The sequence below is a fragment of the Macrobrachium rosenbergii genome, chromosome 22 (assembly GCF_040412425.1).
Source record: "Macrobrachium rosenbergii isolate ZJJX-2024 chromosome 22, ASM4041242v1, whole genome shotgun sequence".
NCBI lineage: Eukaryota > Metazoa > Arthropoda > Malacostraca > Decapoda > Palaemonidae > Macrobrachium > Macrobrachium rosenbergii.
Genome location: NC_089762.1, coordinates 5,608,730 through 5,635,986, shown reverse-complemented (window position 1 = coordinate 5,635,986; position 27,257 = coordinate 5,608,730). Strand labels below are relative to the sequence as shown.

Sequence of the window (27,257 nt, the reverse complement as noted above, 5' to 3'; positions counted from 1 at the left end):
TTTTGCACCCTCTTCCTCGTCTGACGAAAAGGAGGTATCTTTCATATACCACTGGGGAAACCTCTTTGGGAGTGTCTGCCTCCTCCCAGGGGGACTTCTCCGGCTTGATTGACTTGACACAACGATCGGCGTTCGCTTCCGCCAACATCTGCTTTTCGTCTTCAGAATTGGACCACTTAGTGAAGGACTTGTTCAAAGTCTTTGAAATCTTCAGCTTTCTAGATTGGACCATGGGGGCTTTGATGAAGAAAATCGAAGATTGCGTCACTCTCCAAGATAATTTTGCAGTCGACTGGTTGGGAGTATTGTCCTGCGAGGACAAGGTGGTTTGTGGTGGCACTCAAGAACCAGGTGCTGTGTTTGCCATGGGCATCCTGAAGCAGAGGAGTTGTGGTGCTCATTTACCATGAAAGGAGTCACTCCCTCTCAGAAGTCGTCTCTTCTCTTTGCTCCTATGGATCATGGTAATCTGTTCCCTAGTGCTACTGTAGAGCATTTAGCGTCCGAGTAACAGAGAAAGACAACACAGGATTCACTGTGTGCTGTCTACTAAACAACCTAAGCAGCTGAGTCCTACACCTGCGGCCTCCTTTAGTGCCAGTGTGGCCTCCCCATTACAGCAGCGGTCCTTCGAGGTGGCAGGGCTGGATATCAGTCCCGACCACATACCAAGCTCTGTTCAGTGTGCCCGATCAAGAAATCCTCCACCAGACCCTCCTCTAGCAAGTGAGGATCCGGTCCTCTGTGTTCCAGTGGGAACTAGGCTTCTTCATTTTTGGAGGAAATGGGAAGCAAAGAAGGCAGAACCAAGGGTTATAGAAGTCCTAAGAGAGGGGTATTCCATCCCATTCAACGCAGAACCCTCATTGGCGTCAGTGCCCATTAGCTTGATAGCCTACTCAGTAGACTCGCAGAGGTTTTTAGCTGTCAGAGGAGGTGACTTACATGCTCAGGAAAGGGGCTATAGAGATTGTGGAAGAGGTATACTCAAAGGGGTTTTACAACCGCCTTTTTGTCATACCCAAGTCATTGGGAGGTCGGAGACCTGTCCTGGGTGTAAGAGCCCTGAATTTCTTTGTCAAAACAACAAAATTTAGGATGGAAACCAATCAGTCAGTACTGTCCTCCATCCATCAAGGGGATTGGATGATGACGATCGACTTGGAGGATGCATACAGTGCTTTCACATTCCAGTCCACCTGAAATCCAGAAAGTACTTAAGGTTTGTAATCCAGGGCAGGGTCTACCAATTTCAGGCCCTCTATTTGGCCTCTCCACAGCCCCACAGGTCTTCACTAGGGTTCTCGCCCCATTTGGGAAGTGGCTGCATCTGATGGGCATCAACGATATGCCTTTATCTGAATGATTGGCTTCTACATTCTCCCTCAAGAGCTCACTGCACAGAAGACTTGCAGAAGACATTCCTCCTCGCCCAGAATCTGGACCATGTAATCAACTTTCTCAAATTGCAGTTGGTCGTGTCTCAGTCGATCATCTATTTAGGAATGATGATCGACTCTCAGTGTTTTGGGGCTTTTCCATCACAGAGAATTCAGTCCTGCCTTCAGATGGTTCAGGAATTCCTCGCTCTCCCTTCCTGCACAGCCAAAGAGTGGATGAGCCTCCTGGGCACCCTCTCGTCCATAGAGAAGTTTGTGCCTTTAGGGAGACTTCACACAAGATCCCTTCAGTTCTTCCTGAAGACCAGCTGGCACAGGAAGACTCTCCCAGACTTATTTGTTTTCGCCATCACTCCCGAAATCAAGGAGGATCTTTGGTGGTGGCTCGGAGAAGGGAGATTCTCAGTCAGGAAATTGTTACACCTGTTGAACCCAAGCCTAACATTATTCTCAGATGCTTCTGATCTGGGGTGGGGGATCATCTGCAGGATTCAGAAGTTGCAGGGATGTGGTCGCAAGAAAGAAGGACGCTTCACATCAATGTGAGGGAGCTGAAAGCAGTACACCTGGTCGTCTGACATTTTGCTTCAGTGATGTGCGACAAGACGGTCATGATCCACTCAGACAACATGGCAGCGTTAGCCTACATCAAGAATCAGGGAGGCATGCACTCTTTCTGTCTTTGCCAAGTGGCCAAAGATCTCATTTGGGCCCAGAACAATCACACCCGGATCTTCACCTGCTTCATTCAGGGCAAGATGAACGTCCTTGTAGACAAGTTGAGTCACCGCAAGCAGGTCCTTCCAATGAAATGGACACTGAATCTGCAGGTTGCACCGACCTGTGGGGACAGTGGGGGAAGCCGTCGATAGACCTGTTTGCGACATCGAAAAATCACCGCCTTCCCCTGTATTGCTTGCCAGTCCCAGACCTTCTGGCATGGGCAATAGATGCAATGCTCCAGGACTGGTCCAACTTGGACATGTATGCCTTCCCACCATTCAGCATGGTGAGGGAAGTCATCAACAAGTTTCAGTCACGCAGCAACTCTTCAGTGACCCTTGTGGCCCTGTTTTGTCCACAGAGGGAATGGTTCCCAGACCTCAGAATGTTGGTGGACTTCCCAAGACTCCTACCACAGAGTCGAAATCTCAGGCAACCTCATTTCCTCCACTTTCATCAAGGATTGTCCACTCTCCCTGACAGGCTTCAGACTGTCAGGAAGCTTGTCAGGGCAAAAGGATTTTCAAAAGCAGCTGCAAAAGCTATTGCCAACTGGGCAGCAATCCTCTTCCAACATCTACAAGGCTAAGTGGTCAGTTTTGTGCAGCTGGTGTCGAAGACGCGGTATCTCGTCTTCTGAAACCACTTTAGTGCAAATAGCCGACTTTTTAATCTTCCTGAAGGTTTCCCGAGGACTAGCAACTTCAATTATTAAGGATTATAGATCCATGCTTAATTCGGTCTTTAGGCATAGAGGCCTGGATCTTGCAGCAAGTCTTGATATTAGTGACTTGATTAAATCTTTTCATACTTCGAAAGAAGACAAACCGACTTCTGTACCTTGGAACTGGCATGTCGTACTTCATTGGCTCTCAGGCCCTCCCTTTGAGCCACTTCACGCATCCTCCCTGGGAGACTTGTTGAGAAAGACCCTCTTTTTAGTTGCCTTGGTCACAACCAAAAGAATGAGTGAATTACAAGCCTTGGAAAAACAACTTGCCTTTCACAAGGGTATGTTGATCTGCATGTTCATTCTTGGGTTCCTTGTGAAGAATGAAACCCCATCCAATCCCTGGCCCCGTTCATTCTCTATCAAGAACCTGACAAGTATCCTTGGCTCGACAGACCAGGAGAGAGTTCTCTGTATGGTCAGAGCTCTAAAGTGTTGCCTTGAAAGAACTAAGAACATCAGATGCCCTGCTCGTAACCTTTGGTGTTCTGTAAAGAATCCATCTTGTTCTTTGTCCAAGAACATGTTGTCCTTTCTTAGAAAAGTAATCTCTGAATCCCACAGTGGTATTCAGGAAGAGACATTACCCTTATTGAAAGTTGAAGCCTACGAAGTCAGGGTAGTCGTCACTTCTCTGGCATTTAAATGCAATCTGTTGCTCTCCACTATACTTCAAGCTATGTATTGGAAGTGTAGATCTGCTTTTGCCTCTCATTACTTACGCAGATGTGGAGACCACTTATGAAAACTTCTGTACATTAGGTCCATTCTCTGTGGCTGGCTTGGTACTGGTGAGGAAGGATAGGAGTATATCTTTTATTTCTCTATCTCCTTGCCTTGGTTTTAGGTGATCGAGTTATGGGAAGCCTGGAGGTACTGTGTACCTGGAGTACCCATCGGTCATTGTTTTTAATGGTTGGGTATTGGTTTTTTATGTGATGTGTAGGCAACAAAATTATTTGGTCTAAATTTTCTTGTACTGCACCCTGGGCAAGGGCATATGTTTGTTTGTTATGATGCTTTGGCAATCATTGGAGCACTCCTTGGTTGCAAGGGACTCAATAAAGTAGAGGTGACCCCCAGCTTTACTGCTGTGCCACTACAGGTTGATGATGAGCACTGACCAGACTCAGTACCTGTCTGCTGTAGCTCTCACCAGGTAAGGTTACAACAAGCATTTACCAATGCTGACTATCTATCTATCCATTTCAAATTTATCTCCATTACTGAGTGTTTTTTAGTACAGGCAGTCCCCAGTTAATGGCGGGCTCGGTTAACGGCGATCCGGTTTTATGGTGCTTGTCTAGCGATGAAAATCGCCGATTTCCGCTTATCGGCGCCGATAATTGGGTATTGGCGCTGATACATACCTAACAGAGGCGCCAATAACCGAAAATCTGCACTTTTCTACGCCGATAACCCCCGAAAATCGCCGAAATCTCCGATTTTCGGTTAGCGGCAATTTTCGATTATCACGCCCTCAGAAACGGAACCCCGCCGATAACCAGGGACTGCCTGTAGTTGGTGTCCATGTATCCCACCTCCTGTCTATGTGGGATTCAGCAATGTAATTACTTGGTAAGTTACATAAAAATGACATTTTTATAATAAAATAAGGTTTTATATATACTTACCGAGTAATTACATGATCGTAGCCCTCCTGCCTCCCCTCTCATGGACATAGAGCATGAATGAATTGAGCTCCTGAGCTGGGTTGTACCTATTCTTCCCTGAAAGTGGGTGGGGTTGGTTACCTACACCAAAACAATAGTGTTGCCGCAAAATTTAAAAACTTAACCTGCTGCGAAAAGTAGGGACTAATAGCAATGTAATTACTTGGTAAGTAATATAAGACCTTATTTTATGATACAAATTTAATTTTTATTATTAATGCATATATTTTCAGAGAAGTGGAGCAGAAAAGGCAGTTCCATCTCATTTTGAACAGCTGATTGGGTTAGTATTGCTTGATGTCAAAACACTAGGCAAAGAACTTTTTGCCTTATTTGAGAATGATGTCTGCTTACGGGTACACTTTCTCATGCAGGGGTCTGTCAGGTATGTTCTGTGTATTTTTATTTGTAGCTTCAATGTTGGATTAGTTTCTAAATTTAATGTTTTTACCATACTTAATGTAGAAGTATTGCTTGAGTTTAAAATAAAAATTAAGATGCTTCTTCAATGCATTGTAAGAACCACCTCCTCCTTTTTTGATCAGCCTTTTTTGTTATATTGGCTCTGTTTTGAGTTTGGATTTCTGCTCTTTCAGGTACAATAATGAACCTAAAGAGTTTGGTGATGGAAAGGGGGCTGAACCTAGGCTAAAATTACATATGTCCAAAGATGAAATTGGATTTTTTGATAGTGCTGTTGAAATCAGGTATGGAAATACAGTATGCAGATTTTTAAGAACTAAAATTGATTTTTATATAAGTAACATACCAAGTAATTACGTAACTATGAGTTTATAACTCGTCGGCAGCTAGAATTATGAAATTTGCAGTAGCGCTACTTTTGTTTTAGCTAGGTAACTGACCCCTCCCACTTTCGGTGTAAGAGAGGAACCAGCGCAGCAAATGAGAGCAATATGTTTTTGCTGGCTGATAGCTGTTGTTACAGTGATTAGCAGCAGTAGTTTCTTTTAAATTTGCTTCGCAGTTGATCTTCTTTGGATTCATTTGGTGGAGTATTCTCACCTTTGGTAGCCTTTTTGTCACAATTAGATAGTGTCAGGTGTTATTTCAGAAAGAATTACTGATTTTGACTTTTTTTTTTACTGAACTGAGACTACTTTTGACTTTTTTGGCTCGTGACGTGTTGGCTATGTCTGATTCTGGTTCTCTAATTAAAGCCTGGTATGACCCACATTCACTCTGCACGACTTGTAAGGGTTAAATATGTTCTCCTGACTTGAATTCTGAAGAATGTGTTTCGTGGGATGTTAAAATGTGGAAGACTTTGAATAGTCATTTGAACAAATTAGACAGAGACAAAAAAGAGGAAGGCAGCTATGAGAGCTAGTAGTAAGAAGAATTTAGCTAGTCAGGTTTCTGTTAAGTCCTTTAATGATGACATATCTGATTCTGTCTATTTTGCCGCCTGATCCCACTTCTCAATCTATACCAACCACTCCTCACCCCGGCTCCCTTACTCCCAATTCCAACCCCATTACCAGCCTTGAGTCAAGAATTATTCTTTAATTTTGGGTTACTAGTAAATACAATGGAGCAATTAGGGGCTTAAGTGAAGGTCCTAATGGACAAAGTTAGTGTTAAAAGTGTTGATGAAGTGTCAGTGAAGGAGGTGGCTGTCTGTTCCGTCGATTCTCTTAGGCAAAGGTCCCTGGCAAATTCCCCTAAACCTGGGAGGAGCCAAACTGGTAGCCCAAAGGAGGTCGATGGGGTCTGCCCACAGGCAGTTGTCCCCCTCAGTCGGACCTGTTGCGTCTCCATGGAAGTGGATCGTCTTTCATCTAGTGTGTCTACCAGTGATTCGAGTCCTCGGCGCTAGTGGCGCTTTCAAGGAGAATCTCGTCCATTAAAGAGGTGCTCAATAGAAATGTCTCAGCCTCCTACAGTCCCTGTTAAAAGGTTTAAAGAAGCTATCCAAGAGCAACTTGCGTCATAGTTTTTGGGATAGCCTGGAACAATTCTCCCAGGATCACCTGGAGTTAGTGGGACAGTTTTCATCAGTTGAGTACGCCACTGCTCGTAAGCAATCTTCTGCTTCTAAGAACTTGTCTTTTGATAAACCCCCATCCTTAATTTTGGAGAGTAAGTCTGGACATGAAGTTGTGTATGAGCGCCCGTGCACCCAGCCCCTGAAATTGTAGCTCAAACACTCATCATTATCTGGATCTCTGGTAGCTTCCGGAAAGAAGTCTTTGGCACCAAAGGGCCCATTAGTGGCGCCAGAACTCCCTTTGACTCCTGGTCGTGTTGTTGCTGATCATGTGGTCTTTTCTGAGGGCCCGTTGTCTTCTGTACGCCCGTCGGCCTCTGAGCAATGGTTGGCTCTCGAGCTCCCATTAGCTCATGAGCACCCATTGATCCCTGAGTGCCCATTGGCTCCTGAGCGCCCACTGGCGCCTGCCTGCATTTTGCCGCAAGAGAGTTTGTTGGCACCCAAATCCATCCTAGCCTCTGAGCGCCCACTGGCTGCCGAGCTTCCTGGAGTACCCGTACTGTCTGTCTCTTCTTTGGAGCTGCCAATTCCTGCCTCTGCAGTTACTGTTTCGCTCCCAGCCATGATTCCCTGTCTCTTCATGCAGCACAACAGGCTCCCACAGTAGTGGATCCTTCCTTCCAGTTGATCCAATGCCAGCTAGATAATATCTTGGGTTTAATTAAGAAAACCCCTTCGATTCCTCAACCTATTGCAGAGCTGTCTCCCATTTCATCAGAGGAGGAAGAAGATGTGGATCCTGTCACCTCTCCTATGGCCTATGCCTCCTTGCTAAGGTGTCTGCTGGCGACATTTCCGTTTTTTTCTCTCCTAAGGCTCCATGTTCTCCATCTTCCACTTATTTGATGGACAATCAGCCTGCTAATTCTTCAAGACTTCCTAAGATGGTGTTGGCCTCTTCAGTGAAGAAAGCTCTACATAAGGTAGAGAGTTGGCTTTTGAGTAAGAGAGAGCAGGGAAGAGCTTCCTTTAGTTGCCCTTCATCTAGATTGTCACAGAGGAGATATTTATCTTGTGCAACTGGAGAGATCCTGTCCATGGGAGCTTCTGCCTCCTCCCAGGGAGACTTCTCCGAGTTGATTGACTCATCCCAAAGGTCGACGTTTAATTTAGTGAAGATTCTTTTCTCGATGTTGGAATTGGATGATTTAATCAAGCACCTTTTTAAAGTTTTTGAAGTGCTCAGCTTCTTGGACTGGGCAGTAGAAGCACTTCCTGGCAAGATTAAAGGTTGTCTACGTGTTCCGGAAGACTACTCTTCGGATTTTTTAGGGGTCATCTGCCTTGATAAAGGTATAAGAGGCGGTTCTTTGGAATTAGACTTGCTTTTTGCCATGGGTATTCATAAGAAAGAGGAGCTTTGGTGTTCCTACACCACAAAGGGAGTCACTCTTTTACAGAAATCTGTGCTCCTCTTTTCCCCGCTTGATCAGAAACACCTGTTCCCTCTGATCTGCAGAAAAAGTCTACCCAGGACCTCCTCACTCAACCAGCAAGATACCCTAGAGAGACTCCGGCCTTTAGTTCGAGGACAGTTTCTCCAGTTCAACCTCAGCCCTTTCGTGGTAGGGACAGGCAGAGAGGCTTCCCTAGATCTCATGCAAGCACCCAATTTACCCCTTGGGCAATCAGGAAGTCCGCTAGTAAGCCACCTGCATGTAAATGAGGATATCGTCCTCCGCATTCCTATGGGAGCAAGACTCCTCTACTTTTGGAAGCACTGGGGAAAGAGAGGAGCAGAAAGCTGGATTGTGAAAGTTTTGAGGGAAATTTATTCGATCCCTTTCCTATGAAAGCCTCCGTTAACCAATAAACCCATCATATTGACGGCCTACTCAGTAGGCTCCGAGAGGTTTTCTGCCCTTTCCCAAGAAGTGTCAGCACTCCCCAAGAAAGAAGCAATCGAATTGGTTGAGGACGCCTTCTCTCCAGGGTTCTACAGTCACCTGTTCGTTGTCCCCAAGGCCTCGGGTGGCTGGAGGCCAGTTCTGGACGTGAGTACCGTTAGTCCCTGGTTAACGGCAGGTTCGATTAACGGCGATCCGGTTTTATGGGGCTTGTCTAGCAATGAAAATCGGCAATTTTCGGCACCGAAAATCGCCAATTTCCGCTTATCGGCACCGATAATTGGGTATTGGCGCCGATACATACCTAACAGAGGCGCCGATAACTGAAAATTGGCGCTTTTCGGCGCTGATAAGCCCTGAGAAAGCCGATTTTTGGTTAGCGGCGATTTTCAGTTATCATCACACCCTCAGAAATGGAACCCCGCCGATAACCGGGGACTGCCTGTACCCTGAATTTATATGTCCAGAAACCAAGATTCAAAATGAAAACGAGCCAGTCAGTCCTTGCATCCATTCGCCGAGAAGATTGGATGATTTCGATAGACATGAAGGATGCCTACTTCCATGTCCCAGTTCATCAGGACTCGAAGTATTTAAAGTTCGTTTTTCAGAACAAAGTGTACCAGTTCAGAGCCCTTTGCTTCGGCCTGTCCACTGCTCCACAGGTTTTCACGCGAGTCCTAGCTCCCATAGTGAGATGGTTACACCTGTTGGGGGTCGACATTTCGCTGTATCTTGACGATTAGCTCATTCGCTCCCAGTCGAAAGACAAATGTGCGGAGGACCTTCACAAGACCCTTCTTCTCGGCTGGGAATTAGGCCTTCTAATAAACATTAAGAAGTTGCACTGACTCCTTCTTAGGAGATAGCTTATTTGGGGATGAGGATAAACTCACTGATTTTTCAGGTTTTTCCCTCCCCCCCAATGGATAGACTTGTGCCTTCAGGAAGTGGACAAATTCCTCTCCCTTCAGTCCTGTTCTGTGAACAGCTGGATGAACCTGTTGGGGACTCTATTGTCCATGGAACAGCTTGTATCCGTGGGAAGGCTACACATGAAGAACTAGCAATTCTTTCTGGAAATCTGTTGGAACAGAAAGAAATACCCAGACACTTTAGTTTTACCAATAACGCAGGAAATAAAGCAGGATCTGCATTGGTGGAGATCAAGAGACCGGCTCTCACAAGGAAAGTTGCTCCTGCCTCTGAGCCCTGACTTAGTGTTTTATTCAGATGCATCAGACCTAGGTTGGGGTGCTCTCTTGGGAGACAAAGAAGTCTCTGGCCTTTGGACTCAAGTCAAAAGATGTGGCATATAATTGTAACGGAATTAACAGTGATTCATTGGGGATTGCAAGCATTTGCAACACAGGTGTACTGAAAGACAGTGACTGTCCACTCCAACAATACCACGGCACTGTCCTATGTCAAGAAACGGGGGAACTCATTCGTTTACCCTTTGCCAAGCAGCAAGAGCCCTTCTCATTTGGGCGGATCAAAATCAGACCCAGATCCTAACCAGGTTCATTCAAGGGAAGTTTAATGTATTAGCGGACGAATTGAGCTGCCAAAACCAGGTTCTCCCCACAGAATGGACTCTGGATCCCCTAGTGTGCCTGAGTTATGGAAACTGTGGGGAAAGCCAGTTCTAGATCTGTTTGCATTAGCAAAGAACCATCGTCTCCCTCTATGTTGTTCACCAGCCCTAGGTCCACAAGCATGGGCGACAGACGCAAGGCTCATAGATTGGTTGGACGAAGACCTTTATGCCTTTCCACCATTCAAGATGGTGAGGGAAGTTATAAACAAGTTCCAGAATCACAGAAATGTAATGATGACTCTAGTAGCACCATTCTGGCCAGCACAGGAATGGTTCCCGGACTTGCTGGAACTTCTGATGAACTTTCCAAGACTGTTTCCTCAAAAGCACAATTTACTCAGACAACCTTATTTCAGGCAGTTCCATCAAAGACTGTCCACTCAGGCCCTGGCTGCAGTCAGACTGTCAGCAAATTGGTACGAGCAAAAGGATTTTCAAATGTAGTTGCAGACACTATTGCTTGTTGCAGATGACAATCCTCGAGCAAGGTGTATCAGGCTAAGTGGACAGTCTTCCATGACTGGTGCAAAGGACACAACAGGGCAATGTTGAGCTCAGTTTTTAGACGTAGAAGAGTAGATTTCTCTTCTAATAAAGATCCATCTGACTTCATCAAGTCGTTTGATATGACTAAACAGAAAGAAGAAAGACTGGTAGCCTGGAATCTGGGTGTGGTCCTGAAGTGGTTTTCACAACCACGTTTTGAACCTCTTTGGTCAATCTCCTTGAGGGACCTCATAAGAAAGACTCTGTTCTTGGTAGCGTAAACCCTGCCAAGCACATTATTGAGATACATGCTATAGATAGGAGAATTGGAGTCTCACAGGGTAATGCAATTTGTTCTTTTACCCTAGGTTTCTTAGCAAAAAATGAGGACCCCTCCAGTCCCTGGCCTCGCTCATTTGTTATAAAGAATCTGGTTGATATTCTAGGTCCTGAGGACGCATGAAGTGAGGGCGGTAGCCACATCCCTAGCTTTCAGACATAATTTGTCTATTTCCGCTATTATCCAAACAACATTTTGGAAGTGCAAGTCGGTGTTTGCATCACATTACCTGTGTGAAATTGTAACTGTTTATGAAAATTGCAATACCTTGGGTCCAATTTCAGTTGCTGGTATGGTGTTGGGAGAAGGAGTATAGGAAGTCTTCCTCCAATCCTTTTATTTTTTGCCTTGACTAACGGTGTCAAATTGTAGGGGAGCCTGGGGGTACTATGTACTTGGAGTACTCATCAGTTTTATCTTTTTATAGCTGGGTAATGGTTTTTAATTGTTGGCATTAGGCAACTGCATCGTTTGTTCTCTGGTTTTATCATATGGTACTGTGCCCAGGACAGGGCCAATATTGTTAATTCTTTGTGTGCAATCGGATACTCCTTCACAGCAAAGAATCCCACTGATGTAGCAGGCTACCCCTGGCTATACCGCCATGCCTTTACAGGTTGAGGTGAGCGCCATCCAGAGGCAGTACTTTTCCCGTAGCAGCTCTTTCAACAGGTAAGGAATCAGCAAGCATTTTACCAATGCCAGCAATTTTTTCTATTTCCTTTACAATACAATTATTAATGGATTGGAGTAGATTATCCTGCCGTGTGGGATTCAGCTATGTAATTACTTGTTAAGTTACTCATATAAAAATGGCATTTTTATAATTAAATAAAATTTTATATATACTTAACAAGTAATTACATGATCAAAGCCCTCCCTCCTCCCCTTGCATGGATAGAAAGACATAAACATATTGATCTCATTTGCTGAGCCGGTTCCTCTCTTACCCCAAAAGTGGGTGTGGTCAGTCGCCTAGCTAAAACAAAAGTAGCGCTACCGGGAATTTCAAAATTCTAGCTGCCGACAAGTTAGAAACTATAACTATGTAATTACTTGGTAAGTATATATAAAACTTTATTATTTTTATAAAAATGTCATTTTTATTACATAGACCCATTACTTCATACAGCTTTTAATGTGTTCCAGATCATTTTCCAGACATGCTAAAAAATGGAAGGACTTCATCTTTTCATCTGCACATGTGGGATCCAAGGTTCCCTGATTATCATAGCAGTGAAACCATTCCAGGCACTGTCTGACTTACTACTGAGAGAAAGTAGGATTGGTAGGAGGGATGTGAAAAATTAAAAAAATGTTAAGTTTTCATTAAATTTGTTTCTATTGAACTGCTAACTATTGCAGTTTGTCTTAATGTAGAAAAACCAAGCACAGTTGTGTTGTGAGTCATATGAGTGTTTGTAAGAGTGCTTTATGTCCATTATTGTTACTGACCCACACTTTTATTGTGTGTGTGTGTGTTTTTTTTTAAGAGCAAGACATGTTTTTGCCCCTCCCCTGTAAGGCTTGTGCTGGTTGGTCTCCCTCACAGTGGGAGAAGTTTACTAGGAAGAAGAAGAATGATAGGAAGCATTTGGTAAGCTTCTTGTGAGGAAATACTTCTCCAGACGTTTCCTATTCTTTATTTTATGCACCTACTTTTCCTCTTCCCTTACATTCTTTGTGTATTGCTTTGTCTCAGTGCAGGGGGATTTATGTGCAGAAGAGAGGATGACTACCGTACTCTTTCCTCGGATAATGAATCGGGTACTTGGCTGAGCTCTTCCGTAGCAAAACCTCAACCCAACTCCTACTGATTCTGTTGAAAGTTCCAGGTATGCGGTCGTCTATGGTTGAATACCTTGAACATCCCTTGGAGTCTTTCGTTTGCTGTATTCCTTGGCCACTTAGCTTTGACAGTCTTGCAGTGGTAGTGCATCCAGTTGGAGGTGCTCTACTCTTTCTTCAGCTGCAGCTTCCATAATGCTTTCTGTCTTGATCAGTCATCTGGCATTAGTGAAGAGCATCCTCCTCTCACAGTAGGAGGAAGAAGGGGAAGTCCAGAAGTCCGCTCATAAGAAGTCCCTTTGGGCTTCGAGTTAGTACCAATGAGTGACCAATTGGCTACTGGCCAGATTGGCACAAATCTCACTGAGTACACTCAGTACCCTGTTCTGCCCTGACCCATCTTTGATAGGAGGACTGCTCCCGATTATTTTACATTACTTGATTTATGATTTCCTTGAGTAATAGACACATTAAGTGAATTATTTTACGAGGTTCCAGCACACAAGTGTGTTCAAATAAAAGAAAGCTGCGCAGACACCACCACTAAAAGCTCTCGAAATGTTGAATATCAATAACAGCTTGCATATGTGGTTACCACCAATGTTTATGCAAGCAGCACTGGTACTGTGGCTAGAAAATCAGTCAAGGCACTCATAGACTGAACAGTAATTTCCACCACACTCTATGGGACTGTACTTTAGTCTTCCATAAAAACAGCCACCAGTGCTGCTTGAGGGCCAGCAATGTCTATCAATCTCTCGTCAGGGTAAACCCGCTCACCACATCAGACCTGAAATGAGAAATGAGAACAGTGACATTAAATATATGCACACATATACACAATGAGATTTTAAAAGATATTAATTTGATATATTTATAACTATAAAGTGCTAAATGAAATGACCAATATATGGCTATATGTAACAGCATTTTGGATAGTATATGTGTCTGCTCTCTTGTACTCTCTTCTGGTTTGGTTGCCACCAATCATAGGAAGCTGCACAGTTTGGGTGGCTACTGCTTGGAATGGCATTGAAGTATGGGTCTTCTGCACCTTTTGGTGTTTCTTCTGGTGCATAGATCATACACCATTGTCATGGGAGCAGACACAGAAGCAGATCAGAGTCCCGAGAACTCTCAGAAGTATGGGGCTGTCTACCAATTCAAATTTCAGTGCTTTTTGACTGGTGACAGCCCCTCAAGTGTTCACCTGCGTGTTCACCTTGGCTTCAACCTCAGCCCAATCTGAAGGAGTATGATGGATGTTTAGTTGGTTCTAGCATCCTCTGAGGTAGAGTTGCTCATGAACAGAGATTGCCTTCTCTCCTTTTGCCACAAAAAGGATATTGTGGGAAGCTGGGAGAAGTTGGAGCTCACCCCCAGGCAGCAGACAGTACCTGGGCATACTCATAGATACAGCAGCATCCCCATGCAGCAGACAGTACCTGGGCACACTCACAGATACAGCAGCAGTGAGTTTTTCCATCTATCTGGTGAGCAAGCTCAGAGAATTAGTAGTATAGTACCTGTCCCAACAGGAACAATCATCTCAGCTTTGGCAGGTTGTTCTTGGTCATCTGTCATTGTTGGAGAAGCTTGTTTTTTCACTGGTGTTTCGTGTTGAGTAACAACATGGCCATAGTGCCACATGTCAAGAAGCAGGGAGGGACCATCTCCCTTTCTCTCTGTCAGTTGGCAGTTCACCAGACAGGCAGTATGTCCTAGTGGATCAGCTAGGCAGCTGTAGTCATGCTGTTGGGACCTTTGAGATTGGGCGAACATAGGTGATCGATCTGTTTGCCACACAGGCAAACAGAAATGTAATGGTGTTTTTCCCCCCTTGTTTTAGACCCTTGGGTACCTTGAAAGCCTTCTAGGACTCCTGAGACAATTTTGACACATATCTTTCCCCCACTCAGTGTGATTCATTGGGTGATCAATATGGTCTTGATTGCCCACTGTCTGAGGATGATCATTGTAGTTTCTCATTGGCTACATGCTAAGTCGTTCCCCTTTCTGCTGTCTCTGTTGGTTGAGGCGCCTCTAGTCTTTGTCAGCCATATGTTCAGAGGTACCGGAGAGTAATGCAAGAACCTCTCACTTGCCCTCAATGCATGAAGGAAGTCGCAGTGCCCATTGTGGAAATATGGGTGGGAGAGCGACAGCAAAGGGTGTTGGTCAACACTGGCGCAAGAGTGTCTTTGTTGGAAGAACACCTTGTGACAGGGCCGGTGCAGCCTATGAAAGGTTGCTTAGTCCTAAGCACTGCAGGTGGCCATCAGATGGTAACCCAGAGGACTGTGAAGCAGCAGGTAAACATTGATGGGCGAGTAGTGACACAAACCTTCTATGTAGTACCAGAATTACAAGTAGAAGGAATTTCGGTTATTTTAAAGAGTTGATTTTGTGGCTAGGAACGACGTAATAGTAGCTGGCACAAACAGGAAGGGGATCAAAGTGTATTTAAAAGAACAACAAATCCCCACAGGGGGAGGGACCGAGGTGTCTACGAGTCTCCTTAAGAACGAAGGGTGGTGGAGTGGAAGAAGCTGCCGGCCCAGAGGCGGGAAATGTGGCACCACCCCGGACTCTTTCGTCCTTCACCATGACTCCCACACGAAACTTACCTGAAGGCACCTTAGTTTTGATCAGATCCCATGAGAAAAGGGAAGATTTTATCTTTCCGGGTGTGAGCGAGGTACTACATGGCGAGGGGAATGTGCCATTTATTAACGTTAGTGATCAGCGTGTCGTATTAGACAGTGGGTCGATATGTGACCTTGAACCTTGTGAAATAACAGATGCTTTTCACACACTTGCGACCTTGAGTAGCACGCATCAGGGTCATGGTGGAGAACAGCTGATGGGTCTACCCGTGTTACTTATCAAAATGTTGTCAAGGAAATTGTAGGAAGTTATCAAAATGTAATCACAATTGGCGACGAAACCCCAGGCAGAATAAATAATTTTCCTTTTGTTATAGAGACCGGGGATCAACCGCCCATAAGATATAAGCCATATAGAATTCCAGTTTGTTATCAGCGGGAAGTAGAGAACGAAATTAATAAATTAAGGAAACAAGGGACCATTAGAGAAAGTGAATCACCTTGGCCTCGCCAATCGTGATGGTTAAAAAGAAGGGTTGTTCTCTTAGGCTGTGTTGATTATAGAAAGTTGAATAGTATCACAAAAGACAATGCCTTCCCATTGTCCTCTATTGAAGAACTGTTGGTTAAGATCAGAGATAGTAAATTCTTCACCACCTTGGATTTAAAGTCAGGTTATCATCAAATACCTATAGATGAGAGTGGCAAAGAAAAGACAGCCTTTATAGCAAATGATCAATTGTTTGAATATAATTACCTTCCTTTTGGAGTAAAGAATGCTCCTGCCCATTTTTCATGTGTTATGGTGTCTGTATTAGCTTCGCTGTTAGGGCATAACGTGTTTGTATACTTAGATGACATAATCATAATAGGGGCTACAGTAGAAGAACATTATAGAAGTCTTAGAAACTTTAAAACGACATGGTATGAAAATTAATCTAACCAAATGCAAATTCTTTCAGCAAGAAGTTGAATTTTTGTGGCACATTGTAACATCTGAAGGCCTTAAGCCTTGTGCAGATAAAGTAGCAGCAATTAAAGAATTTCCCCAACCAAAGAATGCAAAAGAAGTAGCCAGTTTCCTCGGGCTCGCAGGCTACTATCGTAAGTTCTTAAAAGATTTTGGAAAAATAGTGAGACCACTAGGTTCATTGAGGAAACAGACAGATTTTCATTGGGGGCAGGAAGAAGAAATAGCTTTTCAAGAATTAAAGATTTCACTCACTACTAATGAACTGTTAGCGTATCCAAAGTTCGATCGACCATTTCTAGTAACCACTGACGCGAGCAGTACAGCTATTGGGGGAGTGATTTCTCGAGTTGGCGATGCAGGGAATGAAAAACCGATTTCTTTTGCATCACGAGCATTAAAAGCGTCAGAGAAGAATTACATTACCTTCAATAGAGAGGCATTGGTGATTCTATGGATGCTGGAGAGACATCGCTACTTTGCTTGGGCACAAAGTCAAAATAAAAACAGATAGCCCATTGAGAGATTTATTCAAGAAAGAGGATTTAACCACTCGCCAGGCTCGTTGGATCAAGTGGCTGTTAGAGTTTGATATTGTAGGAATTGAACATATAGCAGGGAAAACAAATAAAGTAGCTGATGCTCTGTCCAGAAGTCCCCCTTGACTTGGGACCACCTTGACGTGGCGAGGGGGCTCTTGAACCCCAGGAATCTGTTCCCGAGTTTAAGTCCAAGAGTCCCATATGGCATTATATATTTGTTTGGATTAAATTGTGGAATTTTCCACTGTTACTAAAATTTATTGGACCTGATAAATAGGAAAAGATAGCATAGCTGGGAATGAGTTTATATCCGAAGCTAAATAGTGAGAACTGTGGTAGAGCCATCAGCTGCCTGATAATGTTCAGACCTGAGAGTTATCAGTTTGATAGCTCAAGGGCAGAACTATTCTTAAGGGCTAGACCACTGGTTCCAGGGGGATCTGGTTGTAGGGATAGGAATCTCGGCATTCTATCCGGTTTGCCCATAACATGATTAGGGTGGGGATGATTGTATTCTTGTAATACTCTCAGTCCTAGCAAGCTGGTTTGGCTTACACTTGGGCCACTCTAATCATGTTGTGCCATTCCCCTGTGGGGTAGGGTAGGGGGCTGACATTTGGGAATCAGTTCTCACTTGTGCCATTGGTGGAAGAATAAACTCCATGAAAGGCTGATGATATCTTTTTAAGGTTTTCAGGTTTACTTTTTTTTTTCTTCTTCTTCTCCCCTCAATCTTTATGACAGGTCATTATAAGGATTTGAGTACCCCTGGACCCTTTGACAACCGCTGGAACCTCATCTGACAACCCTTCTTTAGAAAAGTCAAAACAAAATCAGAATGTGTAACACTGGAACCATATGCTCCAGTACAGAGGAAACCAATAAAAAGTAAATACCGTCTTGACCCAACCTTGACTCACTTTGTCTCCCTCTTTGGGAGTGGCAGTTGGTCAAGGTTTCTAACCTTAGAAGCTGACCAGAAAATGTCAGCACTCAAGTTGGAAAATTATTTATTGAGCAGACACTCTACGACTGAAATGTCGTTTAGACAAATAAAAGAAAGGACTTGGCTTATAGAGGCCACAACAAAAAGTCAGTCTGAAAATTATTTAACAATAAAAAATATACATAACATAAATATAAAAAAAAAAACATGATACTGTGAACAGCATTCATGGTACCATTGTACTTCCTGAGAATAATAACGAGCCAGTTGAAAAGAAAATACTGTTAGACTCACTTAAAAAGAGATACCCCAAAGTACAGGATTGCGAACTATATGATCTGCCAAGTAAACAGATGAATAAACAAATCTTAAAAATCGCAAAAATAAAATTTGAGGGTCAAGACCTACCTCAGAAAATAAAAATTTTAGGCAAAACCAGAGAAGTAAGACCATATGTCCCAAAGCTGCTGCAATGTCAGAATTGTAGTAAATATGGACACTTGAGAAAATATTGTCGAAATGAACCTGTGTGCGCGTATTGTGGATCTGAAGAACATGCCACACAATGGAAGTGCAGCGAACCAAAGTACGTAAACTGTGGGCAAAACCATCATGCAAGATCCAAAGAATGTATGTACTATATATACAATACAGTTGAAAATATTGCAAGAAAGAACTGGAATGTCTGTAAAAAAGCTAAATTAGAATTGGAAGTAAGAGGAATTCAAGATCCGTCTAAGAAGTATATATATTGTTCAGTAACAAGAACCAACAGTGAAACAAAAATGCATACAAATAGAAATAACGGAGCGCAGAAAAGCAAATCTCTAGAAGAAATTAATGCTTTAGAAATAAAAACTGTAATGGTAAAGAATAAAGAAACAGGTACAAATGGGATGGATAATATTTTATCCAATTGGCTTGAAATATTAATGTAAATAGGAACACAGGAGGATGCTACTACAGAAGTAACAGAGGAGGGACCTGATAGACTGGAAATTAAAGATAAAAGAAAAGGCCATTGGAAAGAACACCAACCAAAACAAAGAAACCAACAATTGTTAGGGAAACAACGGTCAAATCAAAGACAAAAGATATGAAGAAAGAACAAAAACAAAAACAAGAATATACCATTATCTCCTAAAATAATAGTAAAACCAATGGATACAGATATCCAAAATACCGAAGAAGTGGAAGACAACCGTACCTTAGACAACAATGAATATGTCAAAGGAGAAGAGATTACCCCATCACCAATAATTGGTACAGCAAGAACAAATAAAGAAAGACATGTACATGACATCTCTTGTGAATGTAATGAGTGTTTCATTGCATTGTGCAACAATAACAAAAACATAACAAAAGATGGTTAAACAAACATTATAAGAAACTTTATGAAATATAGAAAAAAAGAAACCACAGATTTGAGTACCCATGAAAAAGGTTGCATGTGCATTGAGCACTTAGTATATTATAAAGAAAAACAAATGAATGTAGTGAGTAAATTATTAGAAAAAATCCAAGTTGATAATACAAAAAAAGAGAGTACAACTCGACTGTTATAATAAAATATTTTCAATAGCTATATTATACAATGGAACGTAAATGGTCTGCAGACCAGATTACACCTAGGAGAAATACAACGATTACTAAAAGAATACGAACTTATGATATTATGTTTACAACATGTCAACAAAACAATATCAACAATAGGTAAATATACCTTAGCATCTTCATCTAGAGAGGAAGAAGGAAATTTAGGTACTGCCATATATGTACATAACAAAGTATGTTATGACAACATACATGTAAACTTTAATGATCTTTAAATATTGAGTATTAGAATACGAATAAAAAACGATAATTATGTAATTTATAATTTATACAACCAACCCAATAAAAATTATGACTTTGACAAAGAATTACTTAATAATGCCAAGGAACCTACATTAATAGTAGGTGATTTTAATGCTCACAATCCGATGTGGGACTGTAATTGTACAGACTCAGATAGAGTAGGAAGTAAAGTAGAAAAATTCATAGATTCATATGACATGTGCTGTATAAATGATAATGAAATCAACACATATTTTTCTAAAACACATGGAACATTTTCTTTAATCGACTTAACTCTATGTACAACAAACATAGTTGACAGATTGGATTGGAATACAGCAGATGACTTGCATGCAAGTGATCATTTCCCAATATTTATTGCATTATTACAAAATAATCCCACCAAACATGTCCCTCAATATAACATTTATAAAGCAGATTGGGAGCAATATGATTTCCACAGTAGGAATATCCCACCATTTGAATATTTAAAAGACCATAATGAAACTAATAAATTTCTTGTTGATTTCATTAAAAATGCTGCTGATAAAGCAATACCAAAATCCAAATCTCATCCAACAAAACACAAAGTCCCATGGTGGTCCGAAAAACTAACAGAATTAATAAAAATAAAACACCAAATTGGAAGACGATTAGATAATTTGAATAGAAAGTTCAGTAAAATAAACAAAACATTACCAATATTAGAAGAAACTTTACAAAAAATTACTATATTATTAGAAATAAGTATATTAAAACCTCTATATAACAAAATATCTGCAAAATTTAAAGAAGTAATACAAGGAAGAATCATTTCATGGAGAAAAGATGTATCAGATCTCTAATAATACTCCCATATAAAAATATGGGAAAAATTCAGGAAGATAAATGGTACCCATGTTAAACCACCCAGACATGCCATAATAAAAGACGGGAAAAGAATACTTGATTGTAAAGAAATAAGTAATGTAATAGGTGAAAGTTTAGCAAAAGTAAGTAGTAAAAAAAATTTAGATGAGCATTTCTGATCAAAGAAAAATAATATACAGTAGAGTTAATAACAATAAATTTTGAAACCATTGAAGATACATATTATAAATTTAATATGGAAAGTTAGAATTTGCTTTGTTGAACAGCAATAAATCTGCCCCTGGAGGTGACAGTATTTGTTTTGAAATGATCTGCCATTTAGCACCTTTGGCAAAGACATATTTATTAGAGTTTTATAACCACTTATGGCTTCAAAATTTATTTCCTAATGAATGGAGTAAAGCTATAATTATTCCTATCCCCAAACCTGGAAAAGCTCCCAGTAATGTAAACAATTACAGACCAATTTCTTTAACTAGTTGTCTATGCAAATTACTAGAAAGAATGGTAAATGCTCAACTAACATGGCACATTTGAGAAAACAAAATTTTGACTCCCACTCAATGTGGGTCACAAAGTAACAGATCGACACTGGATTCTCTGTCTAACTTGGAAGACCTCATTCAAAGAAGATTTGAACAAAAACAAATTACTATAGCCGTCTTTTTTGACATTGAAAAGGCATATGATACTACATGGAGGTATGCAGTATTAAAAACGTTACATAAAAATAACATCTGTGGACATTTACCTAGGTTTATCGAAAACTTTCTGACAAATCACACTTTTCAAGTGAGAATTAATGATGTATTGTCAAGTACATTTCCACTTGAAAATGGTGTTCCACAAGGAAGCGTCCTTAGTGGCACACTGTTTACTTTAGCAATAAATGATATCAGTAATAATCTGCCTATTGGAATTAAAAGTAACTTGTACATGGGTGATTTTGCCATATATTATTCAGCATCTCGTGTAAAACATGTGGAGCGTATCATTAATAAAACTATAATAAAAACTGATGAATGGGCCTCGTCTGTAGGCTTCAATTTTCTATACAAAAGACTCAAGCAGTAATGTTTTATAAAAATAAAAAGTGGAAAAAAGGTGAAGAAATAGATTTAAAATCAGAAATCATACCATACCAATTGGCCAAACAGCAAAGTTTTTGGGTTTAGTATTTGATACTCACTTAAACTGGAAAGCCCACATAACACATGAAATCAAAATGTAAAAGAGCATTAAACCTAATTAAAAAACTATTGAACACTACTTGGGGAGCCAATAGACGTACCCTTACTTTACTGTATAAAGCAACAGTGCTGTCTATCGTTGATTATGGAAGTGAGATATATGGCTCGGCATCAGACACAACGCTGAAAACGGTAGACCCAGTTCATAATGAAGGTCATAGAATATGTTCAGGAGCTTTTTTATCATCACCAACGTCTTCTTTACAAGATGAATGTGGTGAACTACCTCTGTCTCTCCATAGAGAGCTAGTAACAATGATGAGTGTTCCGAGAATTCAGACAAATGATTCTCCAACCAAAAAATTACTTTGATTAAGAGATGTATTTATAAACAATCATCCACCTCCTTTCCCAATTAGAGCTAGAAGATTGTTTGAGTCACTAAATACATATAAGTATACAATTACCCCTAATATTAAAATTACCTCCTCCTTGGACAGTGAATAAAATAAGAATTTGTACACACTTGAAATATTTATCAAAAAGTCATTCATATACTCCAGAATACCATAGACAACATACAATAGAACATATAATCTGAAAAGGTCCATATTATGCAATATACACCGACGGATCTAAATCACAATACGGAGTGGGATATGCTGCAGTATCCCCAAACAAAACATATCAGTTCTCTCTACCAGATAACGCCTCAGTATCTACAGCTGAGTTATGTGCAATAGTATCAGCCATAAAAATAATTAGAGAAGCCTCATGTAATAATTTTGTGATTTATAGCGACTCCAGAAGTGCCATAGAAGCCATTCAAAGCTATAATCAAAAAAATAATATTATACAACATATAAAGTTTTCACTTCATAAATTGTATAATAAGGGAAAAAATATTGAAATATGTTGGACCTCTGCCCATGTAGGGATTAAGGGAAAGGAAGAGGCTGATAAAGCAGCTAAAGAAGCGGTCCACATGACAAGAGCAAATGTAGACATCCCTATTAGTGACTATACAAGATATATAAAAACAGTCATTGTAAAAAAATGGCAAAATATGTAGAACGAAGGCCCTGAAAATAATAAATTAAAACAGATAAAATCCAGTGTTGGAAAACGGAGTTCGTCATATCAGAGAGAGAGACGTGCACAAGTAATTCTGACGCGTCTTCGAATAGGCCATACTGGTGTGACACGTGGACACTTAATGAACAGTCCATGTGGCCCTCCTCCCAAATGCCCAGATTGCAATGTGTTGATAATAGTTAAGCATGTACTGTGTGAATGTCCAAAATATAACCTGCAGCGATTATCAAATTTTAGAAATAGACCAATAAAAGAAATTTTGTCGGAATCTTCAACATTCTCAATAGTACCCATTTTAATGTTCATGAGAAACTGCGAGTTAATTGATAAAATATAAAAAATCAATCAATGAATTTTAAAACAAGTAAATTTTATGATTTTACTTAATTTATTTGAATTTTAATATACCTTTTTAGTGTGTGTTCCAGTATGAAAGTGTATGCCTTTTTACAGCTTTTAATTTCATTTTCATATTCGTTCATTCATCATTGGCAGGTGACCTGTTAGGTCCCAGTGCTAGGCTTCTAGCCTAGACTTGTCATTTTATCCTAATCCTTGAGGCCAGCCCTATGAGAGCTGATAGTCAGCTCAGTGGCCTGGTTAAACTATTTTAATAATAATTATAATAATGTCCAGGAGTGTCATAATGGGAGTTACAACCCGAGCAGCAAAGAGAGAGGAACAGTGACGAAAGAAGCAGTTGCATGCCTCAGAGGCACACGGTGTGGAAAACGGGAATAACTTGGTATCTCGAGAGTTAGGGAGAGAGAGAGAGAAGGAGTGCGAATCAAAACAGCTGTGAGAACGAGAGAGCTGATCCTCCAGGGAGGTCAGGAAGCCGATGCCCTGGGAGTGAGAGAGATTGTGTGATTGATTTGTGTGGTTGGAGTGTAGAAGAGGTGATGAGGGGTCAGAAGTCCGAACCCTGGATTGAACAGGTTAAGACTTGCGTAAGGGGTGCGAGTAACGAGCTTCCTGATTTCCTAATAGTGCCCGAAGATATGTCCTTCCTTGAAGGAGATATCTTAGTTTGTAAATATGAGAAGAGACCGGGCAATATCCGATCTCGTGTCGTCCTTCCTCCCTCTTTGGTAGAGAAAGCCATCCACATGATACATGAAAGTCCCTATGCAGGACATATAGGTATAGAAAGGTCCCTCGAGGGCACGAGAATCCTTTTTTGGGTAGGGATGAAAAAAGACATTGTAAAATTCATCTCCCAGTGCCATATTTGTAATACCATGAAAAACCATAGACATAGTACAGTACTATTCCAAAGGCTCGAATGTGGCCAGTGGAACCAATCAAATTTGCCAGAGTACACATTGATGTTGTGGGACCCTTCCCCCCATGGGACGGTCAATTCAGGTATGTGTGTGATGATGGATGCGTTCACGCGGTACACGCACATGTATGCGATGTTGGATAAATCTGTGATATAAGTTGCCAAAGCCTTGTGTTCATTCATAGTGAAGTTCAGCTGTCCCCGTACGTTAATCACTGACAGTGGACGTGAATTTATTAACGAAGTAATAAAAGACCTAACAAAAATGTTAAACGTAGAACATTTCACGATTGCATCTTACCAGTCTTCGGCCAATGGGTTAGTTGAATCCCATAACAGGGAAGTGACAAATATTTTGAAATATTTAGTAGCCGACAATCCAAATCAATGGGTACAGATGTTGCCGATGGCAAAACTTGCACTTAATACGGCGTATAATGGCTCCATAAGAGATACCCTGTATTTTTTAGTGTATGGACAGGACCCTTCATTGCCATATACTGTGATCATGGGCCCTAGAACTTTACCACTATATAGTGTTGAACAATACCAGGTGATGTTCTGTAACCTGACCCAAAGAGTGTTTCAGACAACGCAGGTGCTTTTGTTGAGGGCCAATGAAAAGTATCAGACGAAATGCGATCAGCGATTCTGCACGCAACCATCTAAGATGCAAACGGGACAGAATCTATCTGAAAAGATATGCACATGGGAACAATGGTACAGTATATTTGTACATGTTAGTGAGAACAATCATGTTATCAACTGGGAAGGGGTAAAAAGGATATTGTATATTCTAATAATGCACTGGAAAGGAATATCATTGAATCTAGCTTTATAAAAGAAAGTTACAACCATAATATGAATATCAGTCAAGGGATATATAAACTTGATCCTTTAATATCAAAAGAAATTTGTAAATTATTTAAATTTTAAGGTAGGCAGTAGAGATGTATGAAAATAGGATTATCATATTTGTAAACACAGTACAGGGGTAGCAGTAGTAATGAGTTTCCAAACTCTGCCTCCCTGACACCTGTCAGGTGTGGATCTTGAAGTCGCGTATGATTTGTTTATCAGCATTGTCCCCTGAGAGTATATTGTGATTTTTAGCCAAATGAGTTTTGAAGGCCACTCCTACCTCGACACTGGCCTGAGGGGGATATGTAGTCTCTAACGGTTGTGTATGTTCGTCAGTACTGTTCCTGTAGTATATATATTTGTGACGTCTCATACTCTGTATCAGTCCTTCGTCAATGGCTTGGAAATAAAGTCGAAACCAGTCAGGACCTACACCCCGTTTCTTATTTTTCACCTGTGGCAATGTGTGATAAGGGATTTTGACAAAGGAAAAATCTATTTCTGAGGGAGGCCCCGTGTCACCCGGTGAAATTCCATACTAACACGAATTTCTAGGTATAAATATTGCTAAGTATACCAGAGAAAAAGGCTTTCAGGAATGCTGGAGTTACTACCCCCAGATCGAGCATCTTCCATAATGAAGACGTCGGTATTACCAAGGGTGAGTGAAAGAATCACAACCACAGAGCCACACTCGACAGACATCCCCATGTCAAAATCCCCCAGGAAGAGTAGAGAGCCGTTCCAGCCCCTACACTCACCCGCCCGCCAAGCGGCGACTCCAGCGTCACCTACACTCATTCCAGACTAGCACCACCCCCAGGCTTGGCATGTGCAAGTAGGGGGGGCAAAACCAACTTCTGGGAGGGTCACCGGGTGACACGGGGCATCCCTCAGAAATAGATTTTTCCTTTGTCAAAATCCCTTTTCTGAGTTCGGCCCCATGTCACCCGGTGAAATAGTGACAGAGAATCATGCCAAGACTGCAAAGCTACAGAGGAAAAATAAAAGGTGATTTGAACAAAAACACAGGCTATGAAAAATAGATTTAATTATTATATCTCTCTATGGAAAAATAGGTTCAATAACAGGTAAGTACATGAACTTAATCTTAAGAGTAATGTACAAAAATAGGCAGATAATGCAAATACAGGTGGAATAAGGTACACCCAATAAGATAAAGACACAAACAAGTAAACATAAACTTATACCTAAGAACAAAGAGAGACATTTACAGCATCAGAAATTTTTGAGGTACATGGAGCAAAATAAAAACAGCTCCAGTACCCCTAGGATAATCCAAATTCACAGCATATTAACATACAATCACTAAGACAAATTAATAATAAGGGCAATAATAATATCAATTATGAGGAGCAAGGCAGTGAGGCATGATTGATCCAGAAGAGCAGGCAGAGAAATAAATGAGGCAGGCGGGCGGGGGGGAAAGGATAAGGATTAAGGATAATTAAGGTGGGGGGATGACACTCCCCACAGCCACTGTAGAAAATTTCAGGGCTTCGAGTGATTTTAAATAATGGCATTTAAACACTAGAGGTGATTTCCATCCCGTATACTTGGTAAGTTCAGCAAAATCCATATTATGAAAATAGTTGGTAGAGGTAGCTACCGCACGGATATCATGAACCTTGGGGACTGAATCCGGGTTGGCTTGTTTAATAAAATACAGAATTTGCTGTCTTATAGCATTCAACGAAAGAGTTCCACCTTTCTCCCTGATAAAAAGAGGACCCGACTTACACTGTGGAGTTCTTAGCAGGTAAGACTTTAAGGTATAGACTGGCCATAAGGACTGGTCCTGTGGAAGAGGCACCACCTTCCAAGGGGACCACCTGTCCTGAGGGTCTTCATTTTTAGCTAAAAATCTATGATCAGGGGAAAGGAGGACTTCTCCGGATGGGAGGAAATTAACATGATCACCGCCCCTAGCGAGAGCCGACAGCTCTGAAATTCTGGCACCTGAAGCCAAGCTAATCAGAAATAAGGTTTTCCTTAACAGATCCATGTAAGAGCACTGTGAGTTGTCAATATCAGATGCTAACTTAAGAACATCGTTGAGGAACCACGTAACAGAATGTAGGCGTGTTACGGGTCTCAAACGAGCACATGCTCTAGGGATGGATGAAAAGTATGAATCTGTAAGGTCAATTTTAAAACCATATAAAAATACCTTCTTCAAGGCTGATTTAGCTGTAGTAATAGTGGCCGGGGCAAGGCCTTTTTCAAACAATGATCTAAAGAAAGTAACCGCTAGGTTAGTAGTCATAGTTTGAGCTTCAGATACCTTCAAAAAGGATGCTAATTTCTTGACTGCTGAATCATATTGTCTGAGAGTAGACTCTCTCTTATCAGATTCTAAAAACAGAGTGTTAACGGGGTCAATGTTTGCTCCCTTTTGAGCAGCGAACTTTACAAAGTCCATAAAACTAGGGCATTC

General features: G+C 41.4%; 1 protein-coding gene across 2 annotated transcripts in view; it reads left to right on the top strand.

Moving 5' to 3' along the window:
- The window catches only part of LOC136850563 (endonuclease 8-like 3), a 134,712-nt gene that overhangs the window by 27,816 nt on the left and 79,639 nt on the right, over nucleotides 1-27,257 (top strand). The window contains exons 2-3 of one of the 2 annotated variants that reach the window (XM_067124188.1): nucleotides 4,760-4,911; nucleotides 5,123-5,233. In XM_067124188.1, the coding sequence (XP_066980289.1) occupies nucleotides 4,760-4,911; nucleotides 5,123-5,233 (263 nt within the window). The remainder of the gene's footprint in view (nucleotides 1-4,759; nucleotides 4,912-5,122; nucleotides 5,234-27,257) is intronic. The other variant, XM_067124189.1, reaches the window with a different exon arrangement.